The following is a 17,201-nucleotide window of genomic DNA, read 5'->3' on the forward strand; positions in this document are numbered from 1 at the left end:
GCACCCAAAAAAAACATTAATTGCTCGGAGGATAAAGCATTGGCATCGGTCTGATCAAGCAAGATCAGACGACCTGGAAAGCAAATGATCCGAGATGGATAAGGGCCCCGCGTGCTATATCTGCTTGCATCCTTCTTCATGCCTGCCTGTGGATGTAGTATAATTAATTGCTCCTGCTTGGTGTGTGTTTTTTTTTTTGAGCAAATTAAATCCTGGAGTGAGTGATAGGATGGCGGACGAGTGGCCGCATCCGGGCTAGGGTGGTCCGGGCCGGGCCGGCGGGTTGCGCGCAGGGGCAACGCCACGGCCTTTAAATGCCTCGCCATCTCCCCGCTCCAGACACACACCCACCTCGCTCGCCCGCCTCTCGTCCCTCCTCACTCCACGCGCTCTCAGCGCACCTCGCTCTCCTCCTCCCCTACCTCTCGCACTTTCCATTTTCGTCTCCCCCTCCTCCCGGGACTCCAGCGCCTTCCAAAGCTCGCTTCCCCTTTGGTCCCTCGATTCAATTCCGATCTCCCGGCCGGGCAACCTGTGCTGTCTGGTGATCTCGGCGGCCGAACGAACGCCATGGCTCGCGGCGACGGCGAGCTGGAGCTCACGGTGGGCGTCCGCGGCGCCGGGGGCGGCGGCGCGGCGGCTGACGCCCCGGTGCCGATCAGCCTCGGCAGGCTCATCCTCGCCGGCATGGTCGCCGGCGGCGTGCAGTACGGGTGGGCGCTGCAGCTCTCCCTCCTCACGCCCTACGTGCAGGTATACACATACTCACTTCCCCCTCCGTTCTTGGCGACCCTCTCGTATGTACGTGGCATGCGTGCATGCTACGAGATTATAATATGTTCTCGTGCGCCGCGCCCCCGTGCACGTACATGCACGCATGGACTCGGGGCACGCGCAGTGTAGAATTTGCTTGCAAATTTTCAATTAAACGCCGGCTATTTTCCTTGGAATACATATACTTAATTAATCGAGTTGTTTAAATTTGAAACGGTAGCTTTGACCAATGTTTTTCATTTTGTCTTTTATCTCGTCATGCTTACAAATAAAGTAGGGTATTGATCACCAGCATCTGCACATGTGGCCAAAACTTGCAGTTGATAGCTACACTTTGTTTCTAGCTACTTGATGCATGGTGGTTTCGTCTAGATTGGAGTGCATGCGTAGCTTTCGCGCCATGGATCCTTCCTGATCGATGACCATGCATCTCCTGGGGCTGTAGTTTTTTTTTCCTTTTCTTTTTTGACGAGTACTGCGGCTACCTAGTATTAATTGGCCACTTTTCCTCTACACCAGTTACTACTGCTACGTAGAGTCTGAACCTCAAACATTTGTTTCATCTTCGTTCTACAGTCGAGGACTTTAGTGACGTACCAGAATTACTTCTTCATCTGACACCCACCATGACTACCTATGGTTCAAAGAGGTAGCCTTCCCAGAAATCCGCAGGTAGACGGTGCACCTGCCGTCTCTCGTCAAACGAATTCTCTACCAGAAGTTCCAGAAGTTTGCAGGTCTGGATAGGGAAACCTCTCAAACCATAACCGACCATTTGGCCCGCCGTCCAAAGTTCCAAACAAAGACCACACGTTATGTATGGTAGTCCCAAACAAAGCCCAACCTTCCATATTTTCATGAGCACTAAAAGAGAAAAAAAAACTTGTATTAATTTATCCATGTCTGATTTGTAATGTCTCCTTGCTAATATTCTAGGTAGAGAAATAAACTATTCCAAAAGATCACATATCGTTTTATCATTTCATTCAACTGCCTTTTTTTTTCCATTGGAACAATCAGAGAAGGATAAATTTAAGAAAGATAATCCTTCAACATATAAATATATATAAATAGATAGTAAAAAGGGCGAGAGAAAACCCAACTAGTATGCCCCCTTAAGAATAAAGTTTTTTAAATAAAGAAATTAAAAACAAAGGATTGGTTTAGGATTTGATTCCTATAGGATTTTTTTTCCCTACATATCCCCTTTTTCTCGAGAATATTACATGTCCCTTTAAAACAGATTTTTTTAACAACGTAGAATCCTATTATTTTGGAGTAATTCATATCAACCCAAAGGAATTTTAGACGAAATCTAACAAGGCTCAACCTCTAGTTTTTCATGTGTTGTATCCAAACATTTCCATTAGGAAGTATACTACTCCCTCCGTCCTAAATTACTATTCGTTTTGGTTTTTTAGATACACACATTTTGATATGCACCTAGTTATATGTTTATGTCTAGATACATAGCAAAATTGATGTATCTAGAAAAGCCAAAACGAATAGTAATTTGGAACGGAGGGAGTACATCTTAAATTCGTATCGTACTGCAATTGATAACCAACTCGAATTCTATGTTTTGAGAATCTTGCTTTCTAAAGGAGGCGTGTCTCTGTCTATGCACACGGCACCATGCCTTCTTCCGGTGCCTGCCCATGCCGAACAAAATTAGCAAATGTTTTAGAGCGTTCATCGATTTTCCGTTAAAAAGAACTGTTCGTGGATGTTCGTCCAAAAAAAAGTTTTCATTATTGATCGAATGGAATATTTTATTATAGCCATCCCTATTCGGCGGACTACTTTGGATAAAGTTTATGCTCGCTGCGGTAGGCCGTAGCCTTGTTGAGCCAAGTGCCATCAAGCCGATTGGTGCAGGCGAATCTGTCAGGTTTGATCTGGCACGTTGCCTAACCGCACCGAGCAACCTGGATGGTCAGATTAAAGAGGAACCTTCTTTAGGCCAGATATATTCCTTTTTTTTTCCTGTGTCTCTAAAAAGACATGTCCTGTCCGATGTATCTCGACATGCACATACCCACTAAATAAAATTTAATGCTAATGTTCTTCTCTATTAATAATGAAACTGCCACTGTCTCCTGCCGGTTGTTGCAAGTAGTTTTCTCTAATCTCTATTAGCGATAATGTACCTGGCTGATTTGTCAGTATCAGGATCGGTTACATGTAGTTGTCTTTGCAGTGCAAAACAAACAGGCTGAACTAGTTACACAGCCATTATGTAAGCATGCTGCTGATCTCTGAATTTTTTGCCTATGTTTGTGCAGACTCTGGGGCTTTCACATGCCCTTACTTCATTCATGTGGCTTTGTGGTCCTATTGCTGGATTAGTGGTGAGTACAACACTATTTTCGCACCAATGTTACTGTCATGTTGCAGATATTATCCATTAATCCTTCTTCTACCCTGCAGGTTCAACCCCTCGTTGGCCTGTACAGTGACAAGTGCACCTCCAGATGGGGAAGACGGAGGCCATTCATTATGACAGGATGTCTGCTCATTTGTCTTGCCGTGAGAACCTCGCACGCAGCCTCTCTAATCTCTATTGCTATATTCTTAGAACTGAACTGAAATTCACTCACTGCTGCTCCTCACTCAAGGTTCCCTATTAACATTTTTCAATTTTATGCTGTGCAGGTTGTGATTGTTGGATTTTCATCAGACATTGGAGCTGCTCTAGGCGACACAAAGGAAGAGTGCAGGTTAGCTACTGCCTCAAATAAGATTATTTATCTTTTGCTTGCGTCAGTTTCAACTGATCTGATACTTGATGGTGTGTAATGCAGTCTCTACCATGGTCCTCGCTGGCATGCTGCAATCGTCTATGTTCTGGGGTTCTGGCTACTTGACTTCTCCAACAATACTGTGCAAGTGAGTACATTACATCAACAATTCAGAGTTTCAGACAATCAGTTTGAAAAATGCACTATTATAAAATCTGACATTTTGCATTCAACCGCCAGGGCCCAGCTCGTGCTCTAATGGCTGATTTGTCAGGTAACTTTCACGGCTAGCTCACTTCAGGGTTTAAACCAGTACTAGTAGTTGTTGTGACATCGATGGAATTCGCGACCTGATCTGCAACTCTCTTTTTTCGCTCGACAGGTCATCATGGCCCTAGCGCAGCTAATTCAATCTTCTGTTCTTGGATGGCGTTGGGAAATATCCTAGGGTACTCCTCTGGTTCCACCAATAATTGGCACAAGTAAGTCCGGTACTCGTGTATACAAATTTTCGGCTCGCTATCTGAAAACTAGTTTACTGAAAATGCGCATCCTGCATAAACTGATATCATCATATACAGGTGGTTTCCGTTCCTGAAAACAAAAGCCTGTTGTGAAGCCTGTGCAAACCTGAAAGGTGCTTTTCTGGTGGCTGTGGTAAGTTTTATAATATCTCGCAAAATGCTCACAAGATATTTATGACTACCCATATATTATAATGAGCTGGTTATGAGTCGATTAACAACCTTTAAGCATATATTCCTCCTATTTTGATTTATGATTCGTGTAGATGCTAAAACTTGGATGTTTTTCTTTTTGTTATCTTTACGCATATATTCCTCCCATGTTGATATATGATGTGGATAGATGCTAAATCTTGGATGTTTTTTTCTTTTTTGTTTATGCCTTCAGGTATTCCTGATGTTCTGCTTCACTATAACCCTGATCTTCGCCAAGGAAGTGCCATACAGAGGAAATGAAAACCTCCCAACAAAAGCAAATGGTGAGGTCGAAGCTGAACCTACCGGCCCGCTTGCTGTGTTCAAGGGCTTCAAGAACTTGCCCCCTGGGATGCCGTCCGTGCTTCTTGTGACCGGCCTCACTTGGGTACGCTATACAGAGCCATCTACTAGCTAGTTTACACTGATTTCGTGTAATTCTTCTGTACTGACGCTACCACTGTCATTGCAGCTCTCATGGTTCCCGTTCATCCTCTACGACACCGACTGGATGGGTCGTGAGATCTACCACGGCGACCCGAAGGGGACCACCACTCAGGTCGCCGCATTCAACGAAGGTGTCAGAATAGGCTCGTTCGGGTTGCTACTCAACTCGGTAAGATTACTGGTTCCATTTCATTTCCAGGCACTGTAAATTCTGTCCTAACAATAGCTGAGAGCTGACCACGAGCTTCATCACCCCGTGTGCAGATTGTCCTAGGGTTCACCTCCTTCCTGATCGAGCCGATGTGCCGGAAGGTGGGCCCGAGGCTGGTGTGGGTGACGAGCAACCTTATGGTCTGCGTCGCCATGGCCGCCACCGCGCTCATCAGCTTCTGGTCGCTCAAAGACTACCACGGATACGTGCAGGACGCCATCACCGCGAGCTCGAGCATCAAGGCCGTGTGCCTGGTCCTGTTCGCGTTCCTGGGTGTCCCTCTCGCTGTAAGCCTTTCTCCACCGAATACGCCACGCCACGTTCCAAGAAGGATAGTTTGCGCTGACAATGTCATGATCTCTGTGCGAACCGTGCAGATTCTGTACAGCGTCCCGTTCGCCGTGACGGCGCAGCTGGCGGCAACCAAAGGCGGCGGGCAAGGGCTCTGCACCGGCGTCCTGAACATCTCCATTGTCATCCCTCAGGTCAGTAGCGCTGTTCTTCAGCCGCTTAATTGCTTGACATAGTCTGTCCTCCTTTGAACGTGGTGATGTGCTCACGGCTGCTTGTTGTGCGTGCAGGTGATCATCGCGCTGGGCGCGGGGCCGTGGGACGCGCTGTTCGGCAAGGGGAACATCCCGGCGTTCGGCGTGGCGTCCGGCTTCGCCCTCATCGGTGGGATCGTGGGCCTCTTCCTCCTGCCCAAGATCTCGAAGCGCCAGTTCCGGGCCGTCAGCGGCGGCGGCCACTGAGCCCGGGCCCCCGCGCCTGGCCGGCCGGGCCAGGCCGCCGGCGTGCAAGAAGCAGAGTTTGCATGTTCATCAACAGAATAAGAAAGGGAAACAGTCGTGTGTGTTGTACTTTGTCGTGTGAGTGAGATAGGCTTGGGGCAAGTGGAGAGGTGAAGTGAACATCCGGCACCAGCTGGTTACCAAGGGTCTGGTCTCTGCTAAGCTAGCTAGTGTAAGGAGCGATCGAGTAGGTCAGTTAAAAAAGAAGGCTGGTGCGTCGTGAGGGCTCGGTCGGCCGGCAGCGGTCGCGCTTGCTCCTGTTGTTGTCGATCTTTGTGTGTAGCACAGCGGACTGATCCGTCAGGGGAAAAAAGGGATTCGAATTCGGTCAATCATTGTGCAGTGTGAACTGTGTGTGTTGCTTACATGATCAGAATTCAGAATTCAGAAGCTAGTGCTAGAGGTCAGAGGAGATGATTGGTCTAGAGCTAGAGGCCTACTCCTGTAACTATGTAATGTCCGCCGTTTAAGATTTTTGGTCGGAGCAATGCAGGCGCCTTGTTTTGCTCCATTTGTCCCGTTCTTGCGCCTCGCTTTTTGTTGCATATGGAAACGCGCCGCGACGGCGACAGTGCCGGCGCCGGCTTTGAATCGCGGCCAACTGCTCCAACCAGGCAACGGCCACCGCACCCGTGTCGCGAGCAGAAAGGGTGGAACGCGTACACGAACCAGTCCACGGCCGTTCCGGCCGGCGAAAGATTTGGGTTCGTTATTGGGCTAGACATACAGAGTTCAATTCCTCAGGCAACACCACTGAAGCATTGGCATCTGTTACTCATGTCATCCAAAAATCCAAATGGAAACACCACGATCATCCTGGACCGTCGATCAGGCAAGAATACAACAAGGTCATTCACAAATCGCAGGGAGCTTAGCGTGCACCACATCCAAGTGGCGCACGCAAGGCAAAAGGAATTGTGCACGTCATATCAAAAACTTCTTAGCCGCAGCAGCAGCACACGGGGCACCGCACGATGCCGTTCTCGTTGCACTCCGGGCACCGCCGGAACCCGCCACCGCCGCTGCCATCGTCGCCGGACGCGTCGTCTTCCTCCTGTTCGCTTTCGTCGTCCACGTACACCTTGCAGCTGCCCGAGCACGTCTCGCAGAGCACGAACCGCACGTCCCCGCATGCCTCGCACGCGCCAGCGTCGCCCGCGGCCGCCGCGCTCTCGCACCCGGCCAGCCTCGCCGCGAGCTCCCCGGCCTCGTGCAGCCGCTTCAGCTCCTCGGCGTTTCCCACGAGCTCCCCGTCCACGAACAGGCTGGGGAGGGCGGGCGCGGCCGGCGCCAAGAACTTGGCGAGCGCGCCGCCGCCCGGGACGCCGAGGAGGCCGTTGAGCTCGTCCCGGAAGCCGCGGTGCATGGACACGTCGCGCTCGTCGAGGCGCACGCCATAGCCCTTGAGGATGGCGCGCGCGAGGCAGCAGTCCTCGTACGTGGCGCGCACGCCGCGCAACGACGTGAAGTACAGCACCGCCCGGCGCGGAGGACGCGCCTTCGCTCTTCCCGCCTTCCCCTCGACGCCGTCCACCGCAGCGGCGGCGGCGTGGGGCTGTGGCAGCGGCAGCGGCGTGACCTTGGCGGACGCGGCGAGCTCCTGCGGCGCCGCGGCGACCGGGAACGAGAAGGAGTGGCGCCCGAACGGCGCCGCGAGCAGCGGCGAGTGGTCCTCGAGGCCCGCCATGAGCGCCCACGCGTCGATGTCCTCGGGCTCGTTGGGCGGCGTCATGGTGGGCGTGCGCGGCGCCAGCCTCAGCGGCGCGCGCGCCGCGGCGGGCTCCGGCGCCCGCGGCAGGGCCTTCTCGAGCTCGAGGGAGCCCAGCGTGGACGACGTGAGCCGGACCACGTGGACGCCGGCGTCGCTGGGGCACCGGGCCGGGAACGACTGGCTCCGCGGCAGCGCCAGCGGCGACGGGCAGTAGCGGAGGTCGTGCCGGGCTTGCCTGGAGGTGGTGCACCCCATGGCGCCTCTCTGGACAAGGCCAGCGACAGCAGCTAACTGGCAATGTGAAGGAGCTAGTAGTAGTTTGGATTGGTGTACCAGGCTGCCAGTGTGATCAGATCACTGATCAGCCAGCTAGGAGCACAATGTTGAGGAGTTCCAAGCAGTGAATGGATGAGCTTGAAAACTGATGTTTTGGGATCGGGGTTTCTGGGGTTTAGGATCCTTTATATATCTGGCTTTGGCCATTGGGGATATAAAACTACTGCCAGGATTAATGGATTATGACGTGACCTGCGCTGAGATTTACCAGCTGTTTATATGAACAAAGTTTGTCCAATGCTATGATTGACCTTAAAAGAATAACAGTGCTGGAACATTCTCTTTTTATTTTTGTTGGAGAGGATGGTTTTGGAACATCTACGCTTGGGAGTCTGGACTTTTGGAGGGAAGTTCAAATGGTGGTCTGTCATGTTTTTTTTTATATAACAAAAGTTGGAGAATGGCCCTCATTTTGTTTGTTTATGGGCATAGCCGCTAGTGAATTTAACTTTGGTTTAGGGCCGTGTTAGTCAAACAATCATTGATTCCTTCCTTTCGCGCTGCTTTTTCTGTACGCATCTGCGCTGCCCTTGATTCGAGGACCCTGTTCACAGGGCTCTGGCTTTGGAGCTTCTCTTTTGTAGCATTTGCACGAAGTTAGATATACGCGTGCAGCTTTGGGTGCAGGGGAAAAAAATGCAGCATGATTTTTTCTGGACATGGAAATGCACCATAACTTGGGGAAGTAGCTAGAACATACCGCTCGCCCAAATAGAAGAACTTTATTGCAAAATATTCGTATACCTAAGAAAAAGAAGAATAGCTGTAGTATGTAGAAAAACCAGCATTGACTGACAGACAGACCATAGTATTACTAGGCTCCCCGCCAAAAAAAAAAAAAGAGCAGGAAAGGAACCTATGTTGTGCACGGCCCATTTGACAAAAAAATCTATTAAGTTGGGCCGTATAAACACGTCACAAACTTCTGGGCCAGCCCAAGTTCTTTGGAGGCTGGATATGATGAGCCCCAACCCCCCTAACTCGCCGTCGCTACCCATTGACTGACCTGCATCTGCGCAACTTGCCTCGCCGCTGCACCATTCAGTATACATCTCTTCGATCTTTTGAGTTCCAGCAATTGATTTTCTTTCTTTTGAGAGGATTTAGGTCGTTTTATTTCGGATGATAAGATGAGCCATCGTCAGTTTCTGAACCTCGCATTGAGGTGCAGCCATGGCCTGTATTCAGTAAACCATCCGGACACCTCGCCGCTGTTCTACAAACCGGCCGCAGCGGCAGCGAAGAGCAAGGTCGGCGGCAGCACGGGAGCTCTGGGGCCTGGGGTATCCCGGAGCTCCGTCCGCCATCCACGCTCTATGAGGAGCAAGGAGATAGCTTGAAGGCCGCCCTATCCCGCGCCGGCCTTCGCCGCCGCCGTGCGCCACCTCGCGGAGCCGGAGGAGCTCGTTGTCGCTGGCTCCTGCGGGGACGGAGGCGGAGGTCGGGTGCGCTCGACGGAGGGGAGCGCGGGCGGGCAGCGGCGGAGGACGCGAAGGGCGCAGGCGCTGGCGCTGGCGCGACCTCGCCGGCGACAAATATTTGCACAATGCCCCCTGGATCGCGACATTAATCACGATCCGATATTTTGCAGTATTACCCCTTTATTTTCAAATAAGCCCCTAATTTGGATCGCTATAAATAATCGCGATCCGGATTTTTACGTATTGCCCCTGTATATTTGCATATAGCCTCTTAATTTGGATCGCGATTAATATTTGCGAACCGAATATTTTGCAAATCGGCCCCCGCTTTTGGATGGCCGATCTCTGTCGTCTCCTCCAGCCCTCTCGCCGCCGCCATAGTCCCCGCCGGACCTGCGACTCCTCTTCACACCTGCCCCCCAGCACCGACCATCTTTTCATCCATCTTGCTCCTTTGGTGTCTGGCTATTAGCCCTAAAGCCCCTAACTCACCGCCGCAACCTTTTTTATTTGCCTTATCCGCCGCCGCCATTCAGTCTACGTCTCTTCGATCTTTTGAGTGAGATTCAACAATTGAATTTCTTACTTTTGAGATTCAGCAATTGATTTTTTTTGATATTCAGGTTGACAAGATGAGTCATCGTCGGTTTCTGAACCTCGTATTGAGGTGCAGCCATGGCCTGTATTCAGTAAATCATCTGGACACCTCGCCGCTCTTTCTACAAATCGGCTGCAGCGGCAGCCAAGCAGAGGAACGGCGACAAGCAAAGCGGCAACACGGGGCTCTGGGGGATCCCGCATCTCCGGCCGCCGGCCGCGCCCAGCTTCATCTTCCAACCACTCAGGACGAAGCACTACCACCTCATCAAGGGCGCGGATGTGTTCGCGCCCTTCGGCGCGGCGAGCAAGATCCTCTGCGCCGACGGGGCGGGCCACGCCGTCGTGCACGACACGAGGTCACGCTCCGCGCAGGGCATGCCGGCGATGAACGCTCCCAAGGGGCACATGCACGTGGCGCTCTCCGTCCCCCGCACCGAAGCCCACGCCTCTGCCGCCGCCGCCGCCTGCGACGACTCCGGCTCTGACACCGGCAAGGAGTCCTACATCTTCCGGTGAGTCAACGGCGACCACACCGAGGCACTTTACGCCATGGACATGGCGCTCGGTAGCTACTTCCCCTTCGAGGTGCTCTCCTTCTCCTCCAAGGGCTGGCGGTGGCGGCCCCTCCCGCCGCCACCGTTCCTCCGCGACCCCGGGTACAGGCCCCGGCTGGACTGGGCCGTGGCGGTCGACGGCGCCACGATCTACGTGTCGCCCGCCGCCACCGCCAACCAGCAGCAGGAGAGCATCGCCGCCGGCACCTACTGCTTCGACACGGTGACCCGTGAATGGGACAATGCCGGTGAATGGGTGCTGCCGTTCGTCAGCGAAGCCGAGTACGTTCCCGAGCTCGGCCTCTCGGTTTGCAGGCTCCATCGCCTGTGCGCCGTGAGCTCGCTCTGGCCGCCGGCGGTGCGGCACGTCTGGGCGGATCTCGACCCGCCGGACGACTGGTCGCTGACGAGTCTCCACCTGGCGAACCTGGGATCCGGCAGGCTTTGCACGGCCAAGTACTGCGCTGCCGGAGATGATGATGACACGTATGATGATGCCAGTTTCGTCTTCACCGGTGTGGAGGTGGTGCGATACTGCGATGTGGAGATCAAGACGGGGAGCTCAAGATGATCAGGCACAAGTCCAAATGCGTAACCAGCGTGAGCATTGAACGCGTGCTCTGATGGAGGAAGAGTCCCGTAATTATTATGCATCACATTTTGGGATGGATTTAACCAGCATTTGGGATCAAATAATAAGTTATTAAAAATACTGAAATAAAAAAGAAATGTCGTTCACCCAGCGAGATAGGGGAGATTGTGATATGGTCGGCCCAGATAGTGCTTTTCGGTTCTGAAATTTGGAGTTCAGTCCAAGCATCTGGACCGATCGGCCTAAGCACAAATAAAACCAAACAAAACCACTGAAACCATGATCTAAAGCTTGTTGCTATGCTGTGATGTGCGTGATCCAAGCCAAGGTCGACTTTTTTTTTCTGAAAATAACCAAAGTTATAAGCAGTCCACCATGACTGAATGATTCGAGATAAACGATGCAAGAATTAAACGGAGCCAGTCCACTTGGGTCATCAGAAACGTCACTATGCCAGAATACATTATTGGAGACGCGGCACAACTCTCATTGGAGACGGAAAAAAATTAGTGTCACCAAATTTTCATCGTGATTCACATCGGAGACACAGATTTTCCACGTCACTGATGACCCCTCATCGGAGACGTGTTTTGTCAAAAAAAACGTCTCCAATGATCCTAATTGGAGACGCGGATCGGCAAAACACGTCACCAATGATCATTGGTGACGTGTTTTGCCGATCCGCGTCTCCGGTGATGAATTAAAAAAACAAAAAAAAGGACATTAAAAGCTACAGGAAAGTTCCTCTAATCACACATGCATACATGCGTGAAGTGTAATTTCCAACAACAATTGTTCATCTTAAGATTCACTTTACATCACAATTATTAGTAGCATCAGATTACAATCTTACATTACAATAATCTTACAGAATAGAGAAAGTTTGCACTATTGGCCAATCACAGTAAGTCACTAACCATCACACCATTGGCTGCTTCTTAAGTATCCCTATCCTACACAGATGATGGACAATTCATTGTACAATATCAAACAAATAATCCCTTAGTGTTTCTGTAGACGAACCTGCATAGTTTCTCCTCTTAGCTTGACAAGCTTCAGTTCATCCTCAAAGCTGCATGTTCTGTCGGTGTGTAAGTGTGCATATTTTGATATACTAATGCATCCAAGCTATAGTCACCAAAATGGATGTATTCATCAAGCAGAACATAATTGTCTAACAGAATACACATGGTACCAAAATGGACGTATTCAACAAAATGCATGTACCTGGAGCTTATTTAGTGCCATGGTACCAACAACAAACGATTAACAGAATGCACATGAGAAGAACATATGATCTGACCAAAAACATTTGCATTATCATCAAAGGGTAATCTGACCAAAAACACAAGAATTATGTTACAGTCATGCACAAATATAGATATGAATAACTTAAAAGGGATAAGCAATTTGCACTCTAACAACAGTTAGATAACATATGAATTGGTGCTGTCCCAAATTTTCATTTGAAGCTGCTGAAGATGGGCCGAGATAATTCTGGGACAGGAGATAATATGGTTAAAACTCTTTTGAATAGCTCCAGACTTAAATGTTTACTAATCATTTTCACTTAACAGCCCACAATTGAAAGTGCAGTTGTATTGATATGTAATTCTGATCCGTACAGCTGAAATAGATAGAAAATTCAGTGATGGGGTAGATACCTTGGTTTTTAATCACTCTTTCTCTCTGGTTGCTTTCTTATACTTGTCTTTGTAGAACACTATCTCATGCTTCCAAACCTACTCATCCAAGTATATAACTATACATACATAACACACATAATTTTTTTGACAAAATTTACCTTGGCATAATCAGCTATCAGGTCATCAATATCTAGCTTGAATGGAGCCATATCCATATTTGCAGGGATGGCCCGAAAACTGTATAAGAAAATAATTGCTCACTTGATTGGTGATAAAAATGACAATGAATTAGTGTCAGCTAGCAGTGCATAATGTAATGAATGTGTAAAGCACAAATTGTTTTGAATATGCAAGGCAGAAAGAATTCACCATTAGAATAACCATTTATTTTCACAATTTCCTTTGCCATATCTACACACATCAACTAAAGCACGCTTCCTTCCAGCTTCCTGCACATATGCCATTCAAAAGCAAGCTCAAGATCAGAAAGAACACATAACTGGTCGACCAAGGTAACCAGGGGCGTAGCCAGGAATTTGTTTTTTCATTGTTAGGGGAGACCAACAGTGCTAATTTTTGTAAAAATTTCATCAAATTCAAACTTCTTAATGCAAAACTCCTGGCCATAGGGGGGCCTGGCCCCTGCCAGACCCCCCCCACCCCCAACCAATCCCTCCGCTACTGAAGGTAACTACGTCAAATCCCCGTAAGATGCAAGTGCAAGCCACCAGAATCAACACAAATAGAGTGAAAGTGCAATGCAAATTGAATGGTAACAGCCTAGCTCTTTGAATATTTTGCTCGATGCAACATCATATATTGAATATTTTGCAACTGATAGCACTACCCATATCATGCTAGATGGAGCTAAACTGCAGCTGGATGATAGCACTACCCACGCGACCCCAATCTCAGAGATCTAATCCACCGTGCCTACGCCTACGATCTCGAGCGCAGGACCGAGCGCGGGCGGAACCCTAGGGTTCCGGGGTCGGCCGGATCGCAGCCGGGGACGCGCGGAGGAGTCGTGGGCGCGACGGTGGTAGCGCGCGGACGCGTGGACGGAGGCGGCGGCGCTGGGTGCTCGCGGCCGCCGAGACCCTTGCTCTGTACGGCGAGGACGGCGGCGGTGGAGGGGAGGTGGGGTCGGGTTGGATCGCCGCAGCAGCCGCGGTCGGGTTGCGTCTCAGTCTCCCCTCCCCCGGCGCCGACGGCCTGGAAGCCATGGTGGGGAAGCGCGAGGAGGCGGGTGGCGACGGGGGACGTTGAGGAGAGATTTGGACCGTGTTTGGTTAGGATTATAGAGTGATTCTAGTCATTTTAATCCAGCGAATAAACGCTCTGATTCTGATATGTTTCCACGAGAATTGAAAACTACCGTCGTATATAAACCGGATAGGGTTCGGCTCGCACCCGTTCCATCCATTCCGCCGCCCCTAAAGGTAGGGATGAGCGGCTCTTTCCAGCCGCCATCGCTGTCACCCCTTGCGGCGAAAAATTGGCCCGCTCCTCGCCGCTTGAGGCCCGCGTGCCGCGCCGCTTGACGCCGCCTGGGCCTCTGGCCGGCGCGGCCTCCGCCTCCTGTTGCCACCTAGGCCCCTCGCCAGCGCGGCCTCCACCTCCGCCGCCTGACGCCGCCCGCCTCCCCTACCAATCGCACCCTTCTGCCTGGCGAGCCCCCTCCAGATGCAACGAGCGGCAAGGCTGGCACCAGCAGCCCAAGATCTGCAGCAAGCAGAACCCCCGGAGACCTCCCTGCAGCGCACACGCTGAACGCCTCCTTGCAGCAAGGTAAGCAAATTTCCCTTCTCTGATTTGTCCAAAAGATGGATCAATCGTTAAAAAATAAGTTACAAATGATTCATATGTGACTGTTGTGCTATCGATCTACTAATTTCTGCATGATTTCTACAAAATCTATACATTGACCTTATAGTTAGAGGGTTCTGTCAAATGTTTTTTACACTCAAATTGATGCATTGACCTATGATATATGCTTAGATGGAAAAAACCTAAAAGTGTGTTGCGAAGTGGGATCCATTTGTTGCTAAGATTTTCAATCAGATTTGTGTGAAAGAAGTCAATGCCAAAAATAAGCCGCAGCACTATCCGAATAGCGTAGGATATGCAAATCTGATTAGGAAGTTTACGAAAATAACCGAGAGGCAGTACACCCATATGCAAGTGAAGAATAGATGGGATGCATTGAAAATGATGTATACACAGTGGAAGACTTTGAATCTTAGAGCCAGTGGTTTGGGCAGGGATCCTAATACTGGATGCATAGTTGCTAATAAAAAATGATGGGATCAACAGAATGTGGTGAGTTATTTTTTGGGCTGCACCACAATGTATAGTTCTAATGCATAACAATTGTCAAATTATTTCTTATTCTAACATATTTTTCAATCACATGTTTAGGCTATACTAGGTTGTATCATGTTTAAAGATGCATCACTTGAGCATGAAGATGATCTTCGCATCATGTTTGATTCAATTATCTGTACAAATGAGAGCTCATTTGTACCAGGGGCTACTAAAGATGACCCTACATATGAAGGTGAGGGTGACATTGCAAGGGCAAATGGTGTTGATGGTCAGGCTAAGGAAGAGGATGGTGCACTCAAGTTGTCACCCAATGTCCAGGAGCGTATCATAGGGAAAAGGTCTGCTCATGATTCTCCCAAGGGAAAGAAGAAGAAGACTTTGAGAGATCAGTATATGAGACGATTGGTTGAAGCATAGGAGTTGAAGGCACAGAATAATTTTGCAACTTCTCCTGCTGTAGACCCTGTTAGAGATGAGATCATTCAATTGATGGACTTGGTCGTTCAGGATGGGGCTGAAGAGGATAGTGATGAATAATTTTATGCCACACAACTTCTTCGTAAAAAAGGAGAATCATGATGTCTTTATGACTTTAAAGACATCAAATAGTGGATTGAACTGGCTGAGAAGAGCACGGGAGGCGAGGAAGCGTTAGTATGTGTTATGTGTAAGCTACTGTTATTTCCTTCATGTCTACCACTGGCTTTTTGAACTTATTATGTTCAATGCCTTATTTGTGTAATAATTGGACCTCTTTGATTATGTACTAAGACCATTGTGATTTAATTATATACTGAGATCACTTTATTCATCTACTGTCACTTATATGAATTGTGATGGTGCATGCAAATGAGCTCTTATAGTGAAAGTGAAGACTCAAGTGATGATGGTTGTATCAACTCAAAAATATTTACATTGGTGATGATAATGAAGATAATTTTATGATTGCATATGCTGCTCTGGAATGTATGAACTACCATGGAGGCTCAGGTATGGTGAAGGAACCCATGAGAGTGCCCCTCATGACTGGATTTCAATGGGTATAGAAAAATCTTGAGAATAGTAATGATTGCTATGACATGTTTAGAATGAGAAGGATAGTATTTCACCAACTGCATGATACTTTGGTCAATGAGTATAGCTTGCAATCAAGTAGATGAATTTGCACTATGGAAGCATTAGGAATGTTTTTATGGGCATGTGGTGCACCACAATCTTTTAGGCAAGTTAGAATGAAGTTTGGACACTCACTAGAAACTGTTAGTTTGGATATGCTTCACAAAATGTCATGGCGGTATGCAACTTCAATATGGGATTCATATTTGTTGTCACCAATTGGCCTGGTTCAGTTTCATGACACTCGTGTATTGCTAGATACTTTGGAAACATATAACCAACAATTTCCACATCCTCAAAAGGGAAGTATTATCTCGTTGATTCGGAATATCCTAACAGAAAGGGGGTATCTAGGCCCTTACAAGGGTCAAAGGTACCATGTATCCGAATGGAACATAGTCGACAGCTGGTGGGCTCCAAAGAGGTGTTCAACCGTGCCCATTCGTCCTTTTGAAATGTGATCGAGCATTATTTTGGTATTCTAAATATGAAGTGGCGCATTCTTTTGAACTTGCCTGCCTATCCCATCAACAAGCAAGCTAGAATCATATCTGCAGTTATGGCTCTTCATAATTTCATAAGGGATAGTGCCATACATGATGCTGATTTTGAAAACTATGTTGGTGATAATGATGGTCAGGATGGCATATGTATTATGAATAATGTGAATGCTTCAGTAGATGATAATGACATGGGTGCTTTGCGGGATTCCATTGCTGAATCTTTGGTAGCATGATTGCTTGTATAGTTGCTTTTGTTATTTTGGACATATAAGGAGGGACTGTAATAGGCTCTAGTAATGATAATTGATGCCTTAATTAAAAATTAATGAACTTGTAATGGTAAACATTAATGTAGTTATTGCATTCTCTGCTTTTTTAGCAACTAAACTAGGTATTATCACCCTCAGAGGCATACAGGTCATTATACACTCAGCACATATAATCTTCTAACAGAGAATCAGGTTGCCAAACACTCTGCTTCTCTTGCCAGTAGATTTTGTGGATAGCAGTTTTTCAGAGAATTGCTACTCAGAAAAGCTGAAACAAACAGGGCCTTGGATCGGGAGAGAGGGAGAGATGGGAGACTCGAAGAGGATGGGAATCTGAGATGGAGAGAGAAGGGGCCGGGTGCGGGCATGTACTCGGACGCGAGAGAAGGTTCAACTAGATTATATAAAAATTTCGGATCTAGGATACATGTGACAGGTGACG

General features: G+C 48.8%; 2 protein-coding genes and 1 long non-coding RNA gene across 3 annotated transcripts; 1 reads left to right on the forward strand and 2 right to left on the reverse strand.

Annotated features, from left to right (window-relative positions):
• The first annotated feature begins 331 nt into the window (after positions 1 to 331).
• On the forward strand, positions 332 to 6,015 carry LOC117837967 (sucrose transport protein SUT1). The gene is made up of 13 exons (XM_034717803.2): positions 332 to 753; positions 3,060 to 3,125; positions 3,205 to 3,303; positions 3,430 to 3,494; positions 3,579 to 3,663; positions 3,756 to 3,789; positions 3,898 to 3,997; positions 4,097 to 4,172; positions 4,428 to 4,622; positions 4,707 to 4,850; positions 4,946 to 5,179; positions 5,270 to 5,377; positions 5,474 to 6,015. The coding sequence occupies exons 1-13, from the start codon at positions 571 to 573 to the stop codon at positions 5,642 to 5,644; spliced, it is 1,560 nt and encodes a 519-aa protein (XP_034573694.1). The 5' UTR covers positions 332 to 570; the 3' UTR covers positions 5,645 to 6,015.
• Positions 6,016 to 6,419: 404 nt separating this feature from the next.
• On the reverse strand, positions 6,420 to 7,987 carry LOC117837968 (uncharacterized protein At5g39865). Its single transcript, XM_034717804.2, has one exon. The coding sequence runs from the start codon at positions 7,647 to 7,649 to the stop codon at positions 6,624 to 6,626; it is 1,026 nt and encodes a 341-aa protein (XP_034573695.1). The 5' UTR covers positions 7,650 to 7,987; the 3' UTR covers positions 6,420 to 6,623.
• Positions 7,988 to 11,620: 3,633 nt separating this feature from the next.
• On the reverse strand, positions 11,621 to 13,186 carry LOC117840160 (uncharacterized). The gene is made up of 2 exons (XR_004636949.2): positions 12,125 to 13,186; positions 11,621 to 11,969 (listed from the first exon to the last, which is right to left on the reverse strand). It is a non-coding gene; the product is annotated as an uncharacterized lncRNA (long non-coding RNA).
• Between the last annotated feature and the right edge of the window lie 4,015 nt (positions 13,187 to 17,201).

This window comes from Setaria viridis, chromosome 9 (assembly GCF_005286985.2).
Source record: "Setaria viridis chromosome 9, Setaria_viridis_v4.0, whole genome shotgun sequence".
NCBI lineage: Eukaryota > Viridiplantae > Streptophyta > Magnoliopsida > Poales > Poaceae > Setaria > Setaria viridis.